The sequence below is a fragment of the Corvus brachyrhynchos genome, unplaced genomic scaffold (assembly GCF_000691975.1).
Source record: "Corvus brachyrhynchos isolate BGI_N302 unplaced genomic scaffold, ASM69197v1 scaffold255, whole genome shotgun sequence".
NCBI classification, from domain to species: domain Eukaryota; kingdom Metazoa; phylum Chordata; class Aves; order Passeriformes; family Corvidae; genus Corvus; species Corvus brachyrhynchos.
The window spans coordinates 8,689,394-8,703,269 of NW_008238358.1; the positions used below are offsets into that span (position 1 = coordinate 8,689,394).

Below are 13,876 nucleotides of genomic sequence, written 5' to 3' on the forward strand. Positions count from 1 at the left end.
ATCTACAACATTTTACTCTCGGAACTGCTGACATTCTTCTAAGGTACAAAAATACAACGACCAAAATGAAAACCACGCAGATGAACCACAAAACGTCCACATGATGGCACCAACACCTAAAGCTACAGAAAGGACAAAGCTCGATCGAGTTTGAGAACAGCTGCAGGTTCATGTGGTGCTCCTAAACAGAAATCCGAACATAATGGGATGAGAAGTACTGTGAGGTTCCCCTTGTGAACTTTTCTCTGCAGGTTTACATTAATTAAAAAAAACCTTCAAGTGATGATAAATACCTCTGCCTTCTGAACTGTCAAAAACATGTGGCACTACATTCAACAGTTCTTTGGATTTTCATTTGTGCAATGAATATATTTTAAATCCTTTACTGAGCAACTAGCTTCTCTTTATGTAATTCATATATGAACAGAGCAAAAGAGAAAGGAATACATTTTTAAAAATATAAAAAACCATGCTACAAGTGTTTCACCAGCCTGTACTTTGCATAGGTTTTCAAAATCCTTTTTGATGAAATGTCTTCTTAGGGTTGCAAACCCACACTACACTTTCATTAGTGGAAAAATAACTATAATATACCTTACCATAAATTTAAACAACGTGTTTAAGCATTCCGACTTTGTTGACTAGGTCTTCACCGATACCTCAGTCCCACAATCTTCTATTATTCCACATAACTCAGTAACGCTCCAGAATATGGTAAAGAGTGTCATATATTTGAAAAATAATTATTTGTAGTGGCATCTGTAGCAAGCCAATTGAAAACAGGCTATGTAGTATCATGATCATTTTGGAAGTCATTCATAGGCTAGCCATTGAAAACAACATCCAACACATACCAACTATTGTAATATCAGTCTTCCAGTATACCAAAGACTGAAAAAAATCCTCTCAAGATTTAGTCTACATAATCTTAGGATGCCTATATGCAATGCTAACACAAAACTACTTCTGTTGTGCTTATGTTAGACTTCTGTAAATACAAGTGTGCAAACATTTGTATTTGTTCCTTAAGTAAGCTGACTTTCTGAAGTCAATGCCCTCATTGCTCATATTGGTATTTGGGATCAGACCAGTGGGATGCCTACTATAGTCAGCTATTAAAACACTGAAAAAGACAAATAATAGTTAAGTAATTATAATAATTTATCTTTTCAAATCTCTACCTGCAATGTGGAAATCTCATGACCTGCTTGAAGACTGAAATGAAAACATCAGTAGGCTTATGAGTGTATAAAGCAATAATGATCAAGAAATAAAACAGACAGGTGAGATACATACAGGACTAAGAATGCATAATAAAACAAGAAACCTAAGCTGTTTTAGGAATCTATCTTTCTGCAAGTGTTATCTGAATCAGAAAATGAAAAGAAATAATGAAACTGTAGTTTCACTAAATATTCATGCAAGCACAGGCCTGGGATCAAAGATTTGATTTTAATACACAGTGTCAGTGAAGAACTGAAAGTAGTCTGAGCAACATATCTGCAGTTTATGAAAAATGTGGAGGAGGGGAAAAGATGAAAAAAAGATGTGATGATTACAGAAAAAAATAAGAGGGAAGGAAAAATTATGTGGGGGAAGAAAGAAGACACAGAAATTGTAAAGGATGGTTGTCTGGCTTCTGGTATTACTATATTAGGATCCAGCCATGAACAGAAATGTAAAAGGAGAATGAGAAAAAGAACAGAAGACAGAAATAGTAGAGAGAAGAGGGACAAAGCACTACAGATCATATTGATCCTGGGACATGTGCCAGAGAATTATTTAAATACTAAGTAACATCTCATTCATTACCGTTTTAAACTAACCACTGGAAAAGGATATGAATGTACCAAAATCTTAATAGCTATTTTTCTAAGAGGATTGAAAGGAGTTAACATGTACAGGGCAGAGGTGGCACTGAATCGGAATATTGCCTTCCCTTTATTCAATACTATAAAAGTCTGGAAAAAGAAAAAGAGAATGAAAAATAACATTTAGAAGATACCAAGTTACAAACCCTGAATCATTTTCATTTCCTCATTAATCATATCTGGTCAATATGCTCTTCTTGCATTGACATAATCCCCTTGTCCAGTTCACACATTGTAGAGTCCAGCCAAATTACTATAAATACAATTAAATGAACACTTAAATACATCTATTTAAAAATCATAAGTAATCCTGATATTGCTAGCTAGTAAACAGATACAAGTATAAAAGTAATGTAGGTAATATTTGAAGAATTAGTACAGTTTTTGTACGGTATAATATATACAGTGAGGTGTGTAACTGTAATCAAAATGAGAGCCATTAAAACTTCAATCCCTAAATCAAATAGCAACCATAAATTATCACATCAAAGTACTAAGACAAAAGTACCTCAAAGTGATCTAAATTTCAAGTGATCATGAAAATATGGAAATCAAGAGTGTTCAATAACCAGTTTTTGAACATAACACTAATGCACTCAATTTTTGCCATATTCTGAGAGTAATGCATTACTCGCCTTTTCGACTATTACTTGTGATAGTTCTGTACCTGCAAAACTATTTTCCTTGTCATACTTTACTTTCACCTAATACAGAATTCACCCTATTCACTGTATACCTGTATTTTCACTGTCTCTCCACAGTTTCAGCAATAACTCATGTATATTACCGACATTTAAAAAAGCATTTCTAAATGTAACAGTGTTCTTAAAATCCAGGAAATAAAGAATAAAGCCTTTAAGGTTTTTTTTTTTTCAATTATTTTGATTGCCACATATCTGGGGAAAGTCCTATCTATTTCCATCATCTCTTCTTTCTATACATGGATGAAAGTTCATGCTTTTTGAAAGGAAGTGGATCTAGATAGCATTGTGGCAGTCCTAGGAAGCCCAAAGGGCACATAAGGCATGCAGACCTGGAATACTACCAGTAGCCATGATCTGCCTCAACTGGAATCAGAGGGCAGCATTTGTCAAGATTATGCTCTATTTTCTGAGCAGGTGTGTCAAATAGAGCAGCTGAAAACACAACGCCTCTGCCTGCCTGAAATAATAAATTATAAAGGATAAAAATTATATAAATTATAAAAATCAGTGCTTCCAAACTTAACATATTTCCATTCTCCCATACTTAGTGATTCTCAAGCTGCACTTTGATCCTTTATTGTACAGGAGTCTGTAACATGTTCTTTACTACCATCATTTCTCAACTCTTTTACTATTACTCCTGCAGTCCATGAAAACAGGACCCCTAATAATCAGTTCTTACGTTTTCTATTCCCTTTACTCTGATGAAACCTCTGATGAAGTATCATTTGTGTTACGCTGACTCATCAAGTTATGCTAAAAAATGAAAATGGAGCCTGACCCAAACAATGATGTTCAAAAATATGCAAAGAACACTAAGAAAAATAATAGGAGAAATTATGATTGAAACATACAGATTGAAGTCTTTGCTTCTCCTATTGGAAACCACTATGCTTTTGGAAAAGATCACGACAACTGCTACGCATCTCTCAATCAGGAACAAGCAATTCAGCATGATTTTACTTCACATCCACACTTAATTGCAGAATTACGCTTCTAGTTTCCAAAACATGACAATACATGCTCTAACTTTTGGATTTCTGGCACTGAATTTAGATTTTTACTACTACAGAATGCGGAAATAATTAAAGAAAGGAATCAGTACTTTGACCCAAATTCTATTTGCCTTCCAGACTTCAACAGGGTAAATCATTTGAATAAAGGGAGCAAACATGATATTTAACTGAAAACCTTGCTTTCAAATTTAGCTCATGATTCTCCATACATAAACTGAGTTTTAGAAATACTTCAATGAATACTTAAGGCACAACTAATTTTTTTGAGCTGTTCTGCTTAGTTCCTCATGGTATGCCTATATTGCTATTGTTTCAACATATTACTGATGAGGCATACCCCTAATTCCTGCAGGAAATATCTTCATTTGCATTTTTCTCTTAGTTTGAATTTGACTCATAACTTTTCTTGGGGTTTTTCTTCATTTTTCTTTGAAGCAGTTTCTTCACTTTCATGGGTTTTGTTTTTTAATTCACTTGTTTTTGTTAGCTAGCTAGTTTCCACAGGAAAGAAAAGAAAGCAGGAGAAAAAAAAATTATGAAAACAGAAAAAAAATGTATTTCTTCTTTACTAGCAGAATAATGAAAGTGCAATACATTTGATGCCAAAATCAAAGGGACTGAAAATCTGGAGGAAACCCAAGGCCATCTGGACACTAGTCTAAAGTTCAACACTTCAGTGCTGGCCACAGCAGTAATTGTTACTTTAAATCAAAGCTAATATGTGGATTTTTTTTTTTTAATTAACATCTCTATAAAAATATTTTTTTCAATTATGTAACATTCTGTCAACACTCCAAGTGCAATTGCTACCTCCTCTTTATTTATGTCCCTCTTTTAAACACCTCCTCTTTGAAAACAATCATAGAAAAAATTAGAACTGGATAAGAAATTTTTTTCACCCAGACTAAGTTGGATATTTGATGCCTCTACAGAGGTAAATATGGATGAGGATGATCATCATCATGTCATGAGAAATTACCTTTACATACTTCCCTATCCTTCCCAGTGACAAGAGAATGCAACCTGAACTTTCCATGACAGTGAAGAAATCTAGTAAGATGATGTCTAGCTACCTTTGATACGGGTTTCATATTGAAGACCTGCTCCTTTCACCATTACAATACAGCATTCAGTAGTTATTCTAAAGATAACTTCTGTGCTGCTACTTCAATTCTCCTGTGTGTAAACCACTGAAAGTTACAGGCTTTTATAAAATGCCAGGTTTATAAAAAAATAAAAATCTAAGTGCATCTCTACTGATGTATGAGGTCCCACAAACTTGCATTACTAATTTCTGTTCTTACAATGGAGATTTCTGCCAACCACATCAGGTGTTGGGGAAATTGTTATATGGAAGGGCTGGGTCAAAAATAACAGAAATACTATGTCATTGAAGGATTCTTTGTTATTTATTCTTCTTAAAGTCTAATAAAAATATACAACACACTCACTTTTTTATTGATATAATATGGGTCCAGGTCTTCCAAGGGCTCAGACACCATTCCTGGAGGTATGTCGCCGTAAATAAATGGCAGTGTCTTTCCTGCCTCCAAGTCACTGTTTGGCTTCGGGCCATCTTCATCATCATCATCTTTGCGTTCTTGTTTGGATTTTTTAGCTTTCTCTTCATTGATACGCTGTTCAATAGCTGCAAGTGATTCTCTTGTGAAATAGCGGAAGCTGTCAGGTCCTGGTGGTACCAGCACTGATTGTGCCATCTTTTCATCCTGCACCTCTTAATTACTGTTTAGCCTCTCTCATAAAAAAGTGCTAAAAATATAAAAACACAGAAAAAATTTAGAGCAACACAGCTACAAACAATGTAAAGCAATATACCATCACAGAATTTTGTGTGGGACATCTTGTTAAATTCAGTAATTATCATCCAAGAGGAGGCTGCTGTGAAATGAATTTTTAAATTTGTTTTTATTTCAAGACAAACCATTTTCCTTTGCAGCTTGCCTCTTAGAGTTGTCTCAGAGGTATCAATTCCTAAAACATTTAGTTTAAAATTCACTTAGTGCTTGCACCAATAGATTGCCAACTCTACAGGCTGATAAAAAAAGTCACATGCAATGCAATAACATCTTTTGCCTTTATCAAGGATAATGTTATTCATTCTAGTGAATAAAGCAGGAGATATTTTCCACTGCATTCAGTGTGAGGAATCAACAGTTCTGAAGCATTTGGTTCAGTGTTGAAGAGTGAGACTCCAGACAATGCAGCTCCTTATTATTCTGAAAGCTGCATCTTGGACCAATCCTCCCTCTAGCTATACGGACCAGAAATGACTCTTAGAATCCACTCGTGCCGTGTAAGGCCAGAAGGATCAGTTGAAAGCAATACAAGATGCTCCTTCTCTTCGAGTACAAATATGCTGCCTTTGCAGAGCTGCCAGCTCAGGAAACAAGGTTCAGGCATAAGCACCTGTATTCAGATCCCCTGCCTGGCAACACACTGTGCACTGGAAGAATTGCTGAATTAAACAAAAATTATTTTTAATCATTACATACTGCACTTAGATCTTTCATGTCTGCTATCATATCAATTGTATATATTTTTCACAAATTTCACTAGGAAGTGCAGGACCATCGCTTTTTAATGTTTCTGGGCAGTTCAGTTAAAAAGAACAAGTGGAAAATATTCCCAATGCAAATACTTTGATCTGAAATCACAAACAGTATCTCTGCTGTAGCCTACAAGAATTTTTCTCAGGAGTCCTTCTGAGTAAGCACATTAAAAATACAGCAAATGCAATAAAGTAACAAATTCTGAGTAAGACAATATACCCAGAAACAATTATTAAAATGATACAACAGTTTGAATACAATCAGTCTGATCCTATTTTACTCTCACTTAGCACACATACTCCAGCACAGCCGCAACAAATTCGTATTTTTGAAGGCTGCTAAATAAGCTGCAACATGATGCTTTCTCCTCCTTTTCAACCATATGCACACAGCCACTTCCTCCTACACAAACATCCACACACATCCCAACTCCTGCAGGTCTCCCGGTGAGCATGCTCTTCCACTGCAGGCAAATGCACCTGGTGCATTCTGTCATGAACGGTCTGTACCAAACTGCTGCTGGAAGCTGCACTGACTACTAGCAGCAGAAGGGTTCATTAGGAAAATGAAAGTGGTCCTGCAGCAGAATCCTGTCAGATTTTATTTTTAATCACAGAAGGAAAAAAAAAAAAAAAAGAAAGAAAAAAGAAAAGCATAATTCTGTTTTAATACTGCAGGAAACAATTAAAAATTCATTACCAGTGAAGAATCTTGCACTTATGTGGGTTTGGAAAGGCACCAGGGAAGACTGCAGCTAAAATTCCATCATGTCTTTTCTTTTTTTTTTTTTTTTTTTTTTTTTTTTTTTTTATTTTTTCTTTTTATAAACAACCCCTACCTCCTTGTGGTTCTTGAAGTAAAATCTGGCATTTCCTGTGTGAGTCTACTAAGTGCTGTAACTCTTTTTGCCAGTAGATGGTACTGATATATACCCATAAATTCTTCTCAGAAATGGTAAAGAATTTGCATGCTTGAACACTTGCTTAAACTGAGACACTTGGACTAAAATACACGATTTTATATAACCAGTCAAGTCTCAAGATTCTCAAAAATTATTTTGAATACATAGCAGCTACTGCTGATGTGACCACAGCTCTTAAAACTGTGAAGGTGAGATAGAAACAAAGTAGAAAGGATAGAAAAGAAAGAGAAATCAAAAAATGGAGGTTACACAGGCAGAATACAACCAAAGCAATTCCTGAAACTGTATTATCAGCAGACTGGATTATTTTAAGCTATAGATTGTGTAAATATTCTAAAATAAATGTATACAGTATGTTCAATGTGCATTGTTTCTAAATGAGGATAAGCCAGCAATGGGAGGGAAGGAGGGCACTTTTGAGTCTTCATTGCAGTATCGAGTTCCTGTGCAGAAATCATCTATTCTTGTGCCCTGCTGCAGCAGGTGGTTGGGAGCACTGTAAGCCCCTCTCTGTGGCAAATCAGTAGTACACCCCCTTCAGGCACCACTCCACTGAAATGCCATCCTACTTTTTTCCACTCTTCTGCTTGTTCTGTATATTCCATGCTTACTGATATTCGTACTTTTTCTCCTATTGCACCAATAAAACTTTTTTACCTCTCTCCTACCTCACCATCGATCTTCTGCCCTTCCCTCCTTCTTTTATATGTACACAAGTCTCTTCCAAACTTTTCAACCAAGACACATTGTTGTATCTACACATTCAGATCTTCTGGCAGTCCTTCACTCTCTGCCGTCTCCTTTTCTTCAGCCATGAAGAGGACAAAAAAAAAAAAAAGTGTGGAAAGTAATAAAAAGCAAAAGGTCAGTCTAAAGTGAGAGATGTTGCAGAAGGAATGAATAGAGTAGCTGAAGAAATGTCACTGTGGCTTTGAAAAACAGACAATGGAGAGGGAAATACTGATAGTTTGTTCCTTTTGTAATTGTGATGAGAGAATGAAGAGTTTGACTTGGTCAAAATAGGGTTTTTGAAATTTTCAACAACTAAGAAAAAATGTGTCAAATTAAAACTGTAACTGAACCACACCAGAAGTATTGATTTGGTTTTGATTTATTTAAATATTACACAATATTTTAAAATAATGTTAACAGCCTTTTTAGAAAAGTGTTTCTTTCGAAAGGGTTTTCCATTTTCACAGATGATTCAAAGAAATCAACAAAATGTTTACAAATAACTCCATGTAACCAATTTTTTTGGTTAAGAAGCTTTGGATGAAAATTTCTGGCTGGCTCTAATTAGGACTACTTTTTTTGGGGGGGCTGTTCTGAAGTCTCGAAATAAGAGGATTGTGAGACAACACAGATCCACAGGAGGAGCAGAGGAGCTTCTATCTACAAAAGCACTTTGATTATTTATTTGTATGGATAGGCAACTGCTTATGTATGAAAGTTACAGTAAATCAAGTACCTCAAAAGCTGGGCTAATTCACATGGAAAAGGAGCTTCATTCTTCCATTAGTAGTATATTAAGTTACAGCATCTGATTATTTGTTTCTTATCGTAAGGGTCTGAAATTACCAGAAATCTCAATTTTATTTCCACTATACAATCTATATGCATAGTGTTAGGAAGGACAGTGAAAAGAGAAGATAAAAAGGAAATAGCCAGGGGACAATGTATCCCATTGCCTTAGGGGCTTGGGTCTACAGTCTTACTAGGCTGTAAGGAAAAATGAACAAGTATTTGAGCGAGACAGACTAGACAGGAAATGCAATATCATCTTTGCAGTCTAAAAGAGAAATATATATACTTCTAAAGAGGAGGCAACAGTAATACACCTAGAGAAGCTTGTAACAATCCTTAAAATACATTAAAATATTTAGATACTACACAGAGCTATAGTAAAAGTAACAGAATTATTAGAGATAGAAAGGGAAAATTAATAAATTGAATAGAAAATATCAATCAAAACTCAATCCAACATAGCCTATATTTAAGAACTATTGTGTGAACACGGTCAAAATTTACCTAAAAAACAAAATACGAATGGCAATTCTGCTAATAAGTCACTTCCAACTGCTGTCTAGCTTCCCACCTACAGCCATGGGCACATTTTATGAACAATTTTATCACTAATGGTATTCATCTTCCCTCTATTGTGGCATGTGGAAGGCTTGAATTGGACATTGTCCTTTAATCATCTGGTGAAACACATGGCCCATAGAAAGGGCAGAGATGAAGAAGTGTTCAGTGTCGTATGTAAAGAAATTCTACATGAGGGTGAATGATTTTGGACAGGACAGAGCCAAGAGAAATCTCCAAATCTTTTCCTGACATCCTAGGAGCCCTCATCTATAGACAATCCTGATTAATAAAATCAGAAGGAAAATAGATTACCAGTTTCTCCTCAGAAATCTGCAAAAACTAATTGTCTTTGTTCAAAGGCAAAGCAAAGCATTAAAATGCACAACTGGCAAGTTGCCATCATTCTCTGGTTCTGTGATCGTTTCACTCTCCAGCTGTGTGTCCCTGTACTACATTAGATTGTCCCTAAGTGCATGACTTTTCATTTATAGTTCTGAGCTTCATCTCGTTCCAGTAACACCAGTCATCAAGCTCATCTAGTCCTTTCTGTATAATAGCTTGCTCAGTCTTTGACAATGCCTTCCAACTTTATGATAGGAGAAAATTACATTGGCATATTTCCACTTCTTTGCTGAAACAATAAATTAAACAAAATCTATCCCAAAATTATAACAGTGGCAAGCAACTTTGACCAAAGCGTAGGTTACTGTGATACTTGCTGTAGTTTGCAAAATATGTTAATACTACTCTAAGAACCTTAATCTTAAAAAAAAACCCATTATGTTTATGCTCTAAAATGAAATAGTATTTTAATTGAAAGAGCAAAAGAGATCTAAGTGGAGCTTTTTCTTCTTGTAAATAGTATCCATTTAATCAAATTCATTGAATATAAAAAATTCCTGTCACCTCTTCCCCCCGTGCTACTTAAAATACTTACTATGCTACTAAATTTTTCATGGTGATCTAGGTGACTGAAAAACATGATTGCTAGCTTTGAGAAACTGGGAGGGCTACAAGTAAACAGAAGAATAGTATTAGAATTTAAAATGTCCTGACAAACAACAAAATGGGCTCAAAAAGGGACACAATTCAAGATATATAAGTTCTACATTTTATACTTAGACAAGAATAAGTAACTGAAAAATTAAAGGATAAGGAAAAACCCCACCAATAGATCTACAGGAAAAGATCTAGAGTACTTATTACACCACAAACCAAACATGAGTGAAAACTGTCAGTCTTATAAGAAAAAAAAAAAGCAAGTACTTGGATTTATAAACTTGTTAACTGATCTACTCTTCAAGTTGGAGCAGTATGTTCAATCTGCATATTATATTTCAAAAAAATATGGAAACAATTCAGAACACAGAAATAAAACATCCAAGGAAACGTAGGATCCAAGAGATCCTATATTTGAAAGCTTCCAAGGAAATGTAGGATTTGAGCTCTTTCTATCTTAATTTTACATTGAAAAGATTGATTGAAAACAGAGTGACTGTCTTTATATGTCCAAAAAGCTCTTCCAAGGAAGCAAAGGAATTTTCTTTTTACCTAGCATACAGATAAGTTGTGGGTTAAACTGCAGCAAGAGGGTTTCTTAGGAAAACCTTCTACCAGTGAAAAAAAGAGAATTAACAGAGTAGACACATGACAATCTTTCAAAGATTTTAAGAAATGCTAGAACTTGGAAGAAAAAGATCAGTGGTGAGTGTGAGTTTTGTAGCAAAACTGATTAGGATGAGAATCAAGAAACTTGTAAGAGGCCTTCACTGTTTTAGGGTCTTAGTAAGTGTAGGTTTCTCATTTTTTGTGCTCATCTGTTATGCTTCTCCCCAGGCCTCAAGGGAGTAAGAGCTTATTGTTTATATACCAGAGAAGCAGAAAAAAAGAGGGTTTGATTTCAATCACTGTGGGCTGAGAAAGTCCTTGAAGAGTCGGTGGGGCTGCAGGATAGAAAAAAATTACATCACATGCAAGAAATCCTAAGGTTTTCTTTACAGAGAAAGGCACAAGAGTGCCTAAGGAAGCATTGGTGTGGAATAGGAGAGATCTGCCCCCAGTTTCTCTTTACTCACATCTCTCTCCTTCCAGTGCCTTCCTTTTCCCCTAGCCTGACAAAAGGGAATTAAAACAATTAAGTTCAGAAAAGCTGTATTAATCCATTCTCTCACTTGCATCTCACATGACAGTTATTTTCATACATGGGTAAAATAAATGCTGGAAATACCCTGTTCTGTCTCACAGGGCTGTAGCCCTTCTGGATCTGTCAGCACACCATGGAACTGCATCAAAGATTGTATAACATGGGATTGCCCTGTTGGAAGGTGGAAGGCTTAGAGCTGGTGCAGTACTTCTGCTAAGATTTACGTTTTCACTGTTCCACTGCTGAAATTAGACAGCAAATAAACATCAGTTTTCCTGTGCTTGAGGTTTGTGTGTTTCATACAATGCTACACTGTCTGTTCAGAGCTGAGACAGAGGTCCCTTTATCCAATATCAATGTACTGAACTGTGCACTTTGAACAGTAGGTGTTCCTGCAAAACAAATCTTTCCAAAAGGCTCTTAGAAGAGCTATATAAAAATACAGCTTCCTACACATTTTCCAACATTTTAGATGGATGTATAACTAGCAAGTCACCTTTGAAAACGCAGTTACTTGAAACCTTAAGCCAGTATGAGATAGTGCTGTCAGAAAGGACAGCTGCATTTTCCACCCACTCTTACCCTACTCATTTCCCACTGTGTTGGCCTGAGCATTTCTGCACCTCTGCATTTTAGCCAGATCAGCTCACTGGTCTGGCTGAAAACTGTAAATAAATGGCCAGATTTCAGACAGATCAAAGAGTTGATCCATCACACTTCAGAAAAGAAATTAGGAGTCTTAAGATGTCCTCCTACTTTAGAGAGCAAAGGACTAGCTGACTACCTTCAGTGTCTTCCAAATTTGAGTGCCTCACCTAAGTGCAAGATCAAAAGGCTTAAGGCACCAGAGTATGAACAAATGGATCTCCAGAGCCTGAACAATGGAGCAGAACATGGCTCTAACAATGGTAATCAACAAATATCAGCACAGATCCTGTGCCTGGTGTAGAACCCAATATAACCAGAATTAAAAGGCAAAAAGGGTTATTAAAATGCCTAAATGCTAGCAAATCTAAGGATCAGTTACAGCAGCCTCAGGATTGCTCTTCCAAGATAAGCAGGTGACCAGGATTGATTCCTGTTGAATTTTCCTTTCAACATGGACATCAGGACAGTGTTTTAAGAAAAATGTGCAGCAAGGATCATACAATGTAAAAACAGATATACAAAGATCCATACTGGGAAAGTTTGGGGTCTTTCAAATCAATTTTCTTACTCTCTTTAAAATTTATTTCAGGAAACTACCCATAGGTCTCTGGCAAGATGTACTCCAAAGAAGTATGAAAAACACATTGGTAGAAATCAGTTAATTGTTACCTTTACTTACTGTTAACCAATAACTGGAAATGACTTGCATTTGTTAAAATTAATCCGTTTTCCTCTTCTATCAGAAATTGTCCTTTGAACAATTGCTGATTTTCAATCAAATGTCAGTGCCCGAATAAAAAAGCTACTTGTCTTTCCAGATAAGAGGCCCTTAAATCCTACTTTCTAGTATGAGACAATTTGGATTTTTCACTTGATGAAAATACCATTCTTAACTTTTTTATTTAATACAGTGAGATAAACTTTCTGCCAGACTTTAATGAGCTCCTCCAGTGCTCCTTGACCATAGGAAAAAACAAAGGCTGATTTACACCCAAGAAAGATTCAAAACAACAGTTCAAGTTTCCCTTGACAAAAAGACAAGTAGTCTCCAAATCAAACAGCAATGTGGGAAGACAATGCAAGAGTATTCACCAAATCTCCAATGAAGCTGATTAAGTGATTACAGCCTTTCAGCTATCTAGCTGCAGTGGGCTCTTATTCAAATCAATCTTTGCCCTGATACCCATCGTGAGAAACTATCCCCACAAGTAGAGTCTTGTGTGTCAGGCTAGAGACATATCCATTTTTAGTGTGTTTGTGTGGGGAGAATGAATATACAATTCAAAGATGTAATGATAACAGAAGTGCCATATGTATGGGATGAGCTAGATATTTCCAGATGCCTGAATAGGAGAATGTGCTGACTACTTATGCTGTTAATAAAACATGCTGCGATTTCTTTCCTGACAAACCAGAATTCAGACTTTAGCATTCCCAGTATGGGCATTATGTAAAGATGTTTAGAATGAAATCTCCAATTAATCTTAACTACAGCATGGCTACAGAAAATTCAAATATAATTTATATCCTTCTGGATACAAGGCACCAGGTAGAGGGGAGATTCTAACATCCCCCTAACATCTGTCTAGAAGTTTTGGATGAACAAAATAAATCACGGTTCTGAACCTACTGACAGGCGACTGTGGGAAATACTCTGTGATTCCACTTTTATAGCCTCTTACTGTCTTCTGTTGCAAACACAACCTGTGAACAAGACTGTGCCTTTCCAGCTATCGCTTACGTAAGCCCAGGTCAGGCTCCGACAGCGAAGCCGACAGTGAAGCTCCCCTCGAGCCAGGGACAAAGGGCCACAGACCGAGCCCTCCACCTCCATGAACTGCTGCGAGCAACTTCCACTTCCACCCGCTCCTTGTACAACCTGGCAGCGCCAACAGGCCGACACGGCCGGCGCCGCGG

The 13,876-nt window shown here is 36.3% G+C and overlaps 1 protein-coding gene across 1 annotated transcript in view; it reads right to left on the reverse strand.

Annotated features, from left to right (window-relative positions):
- SCN2A (sodium voltage-gated channel alpha subunit 2) overlaps window positions 1–13,876 on the reverse strand; it is a 74,377-nt gene that overhangs the window by 48,163 nt on the left and 12,338 nt on the right. The window contains 2 exon segments of the mRNA XM_017735761.1: window positions 1,843–1,961; window positions 5,043–5,361. Of these exon segments, the coding sequence (XP_017591250.1) occupies window positions 1,843–1,961; window positions 5,043–5,309 (386 nt within the window). The 5' untranslated portion in view covers window positions 5,310–5,361.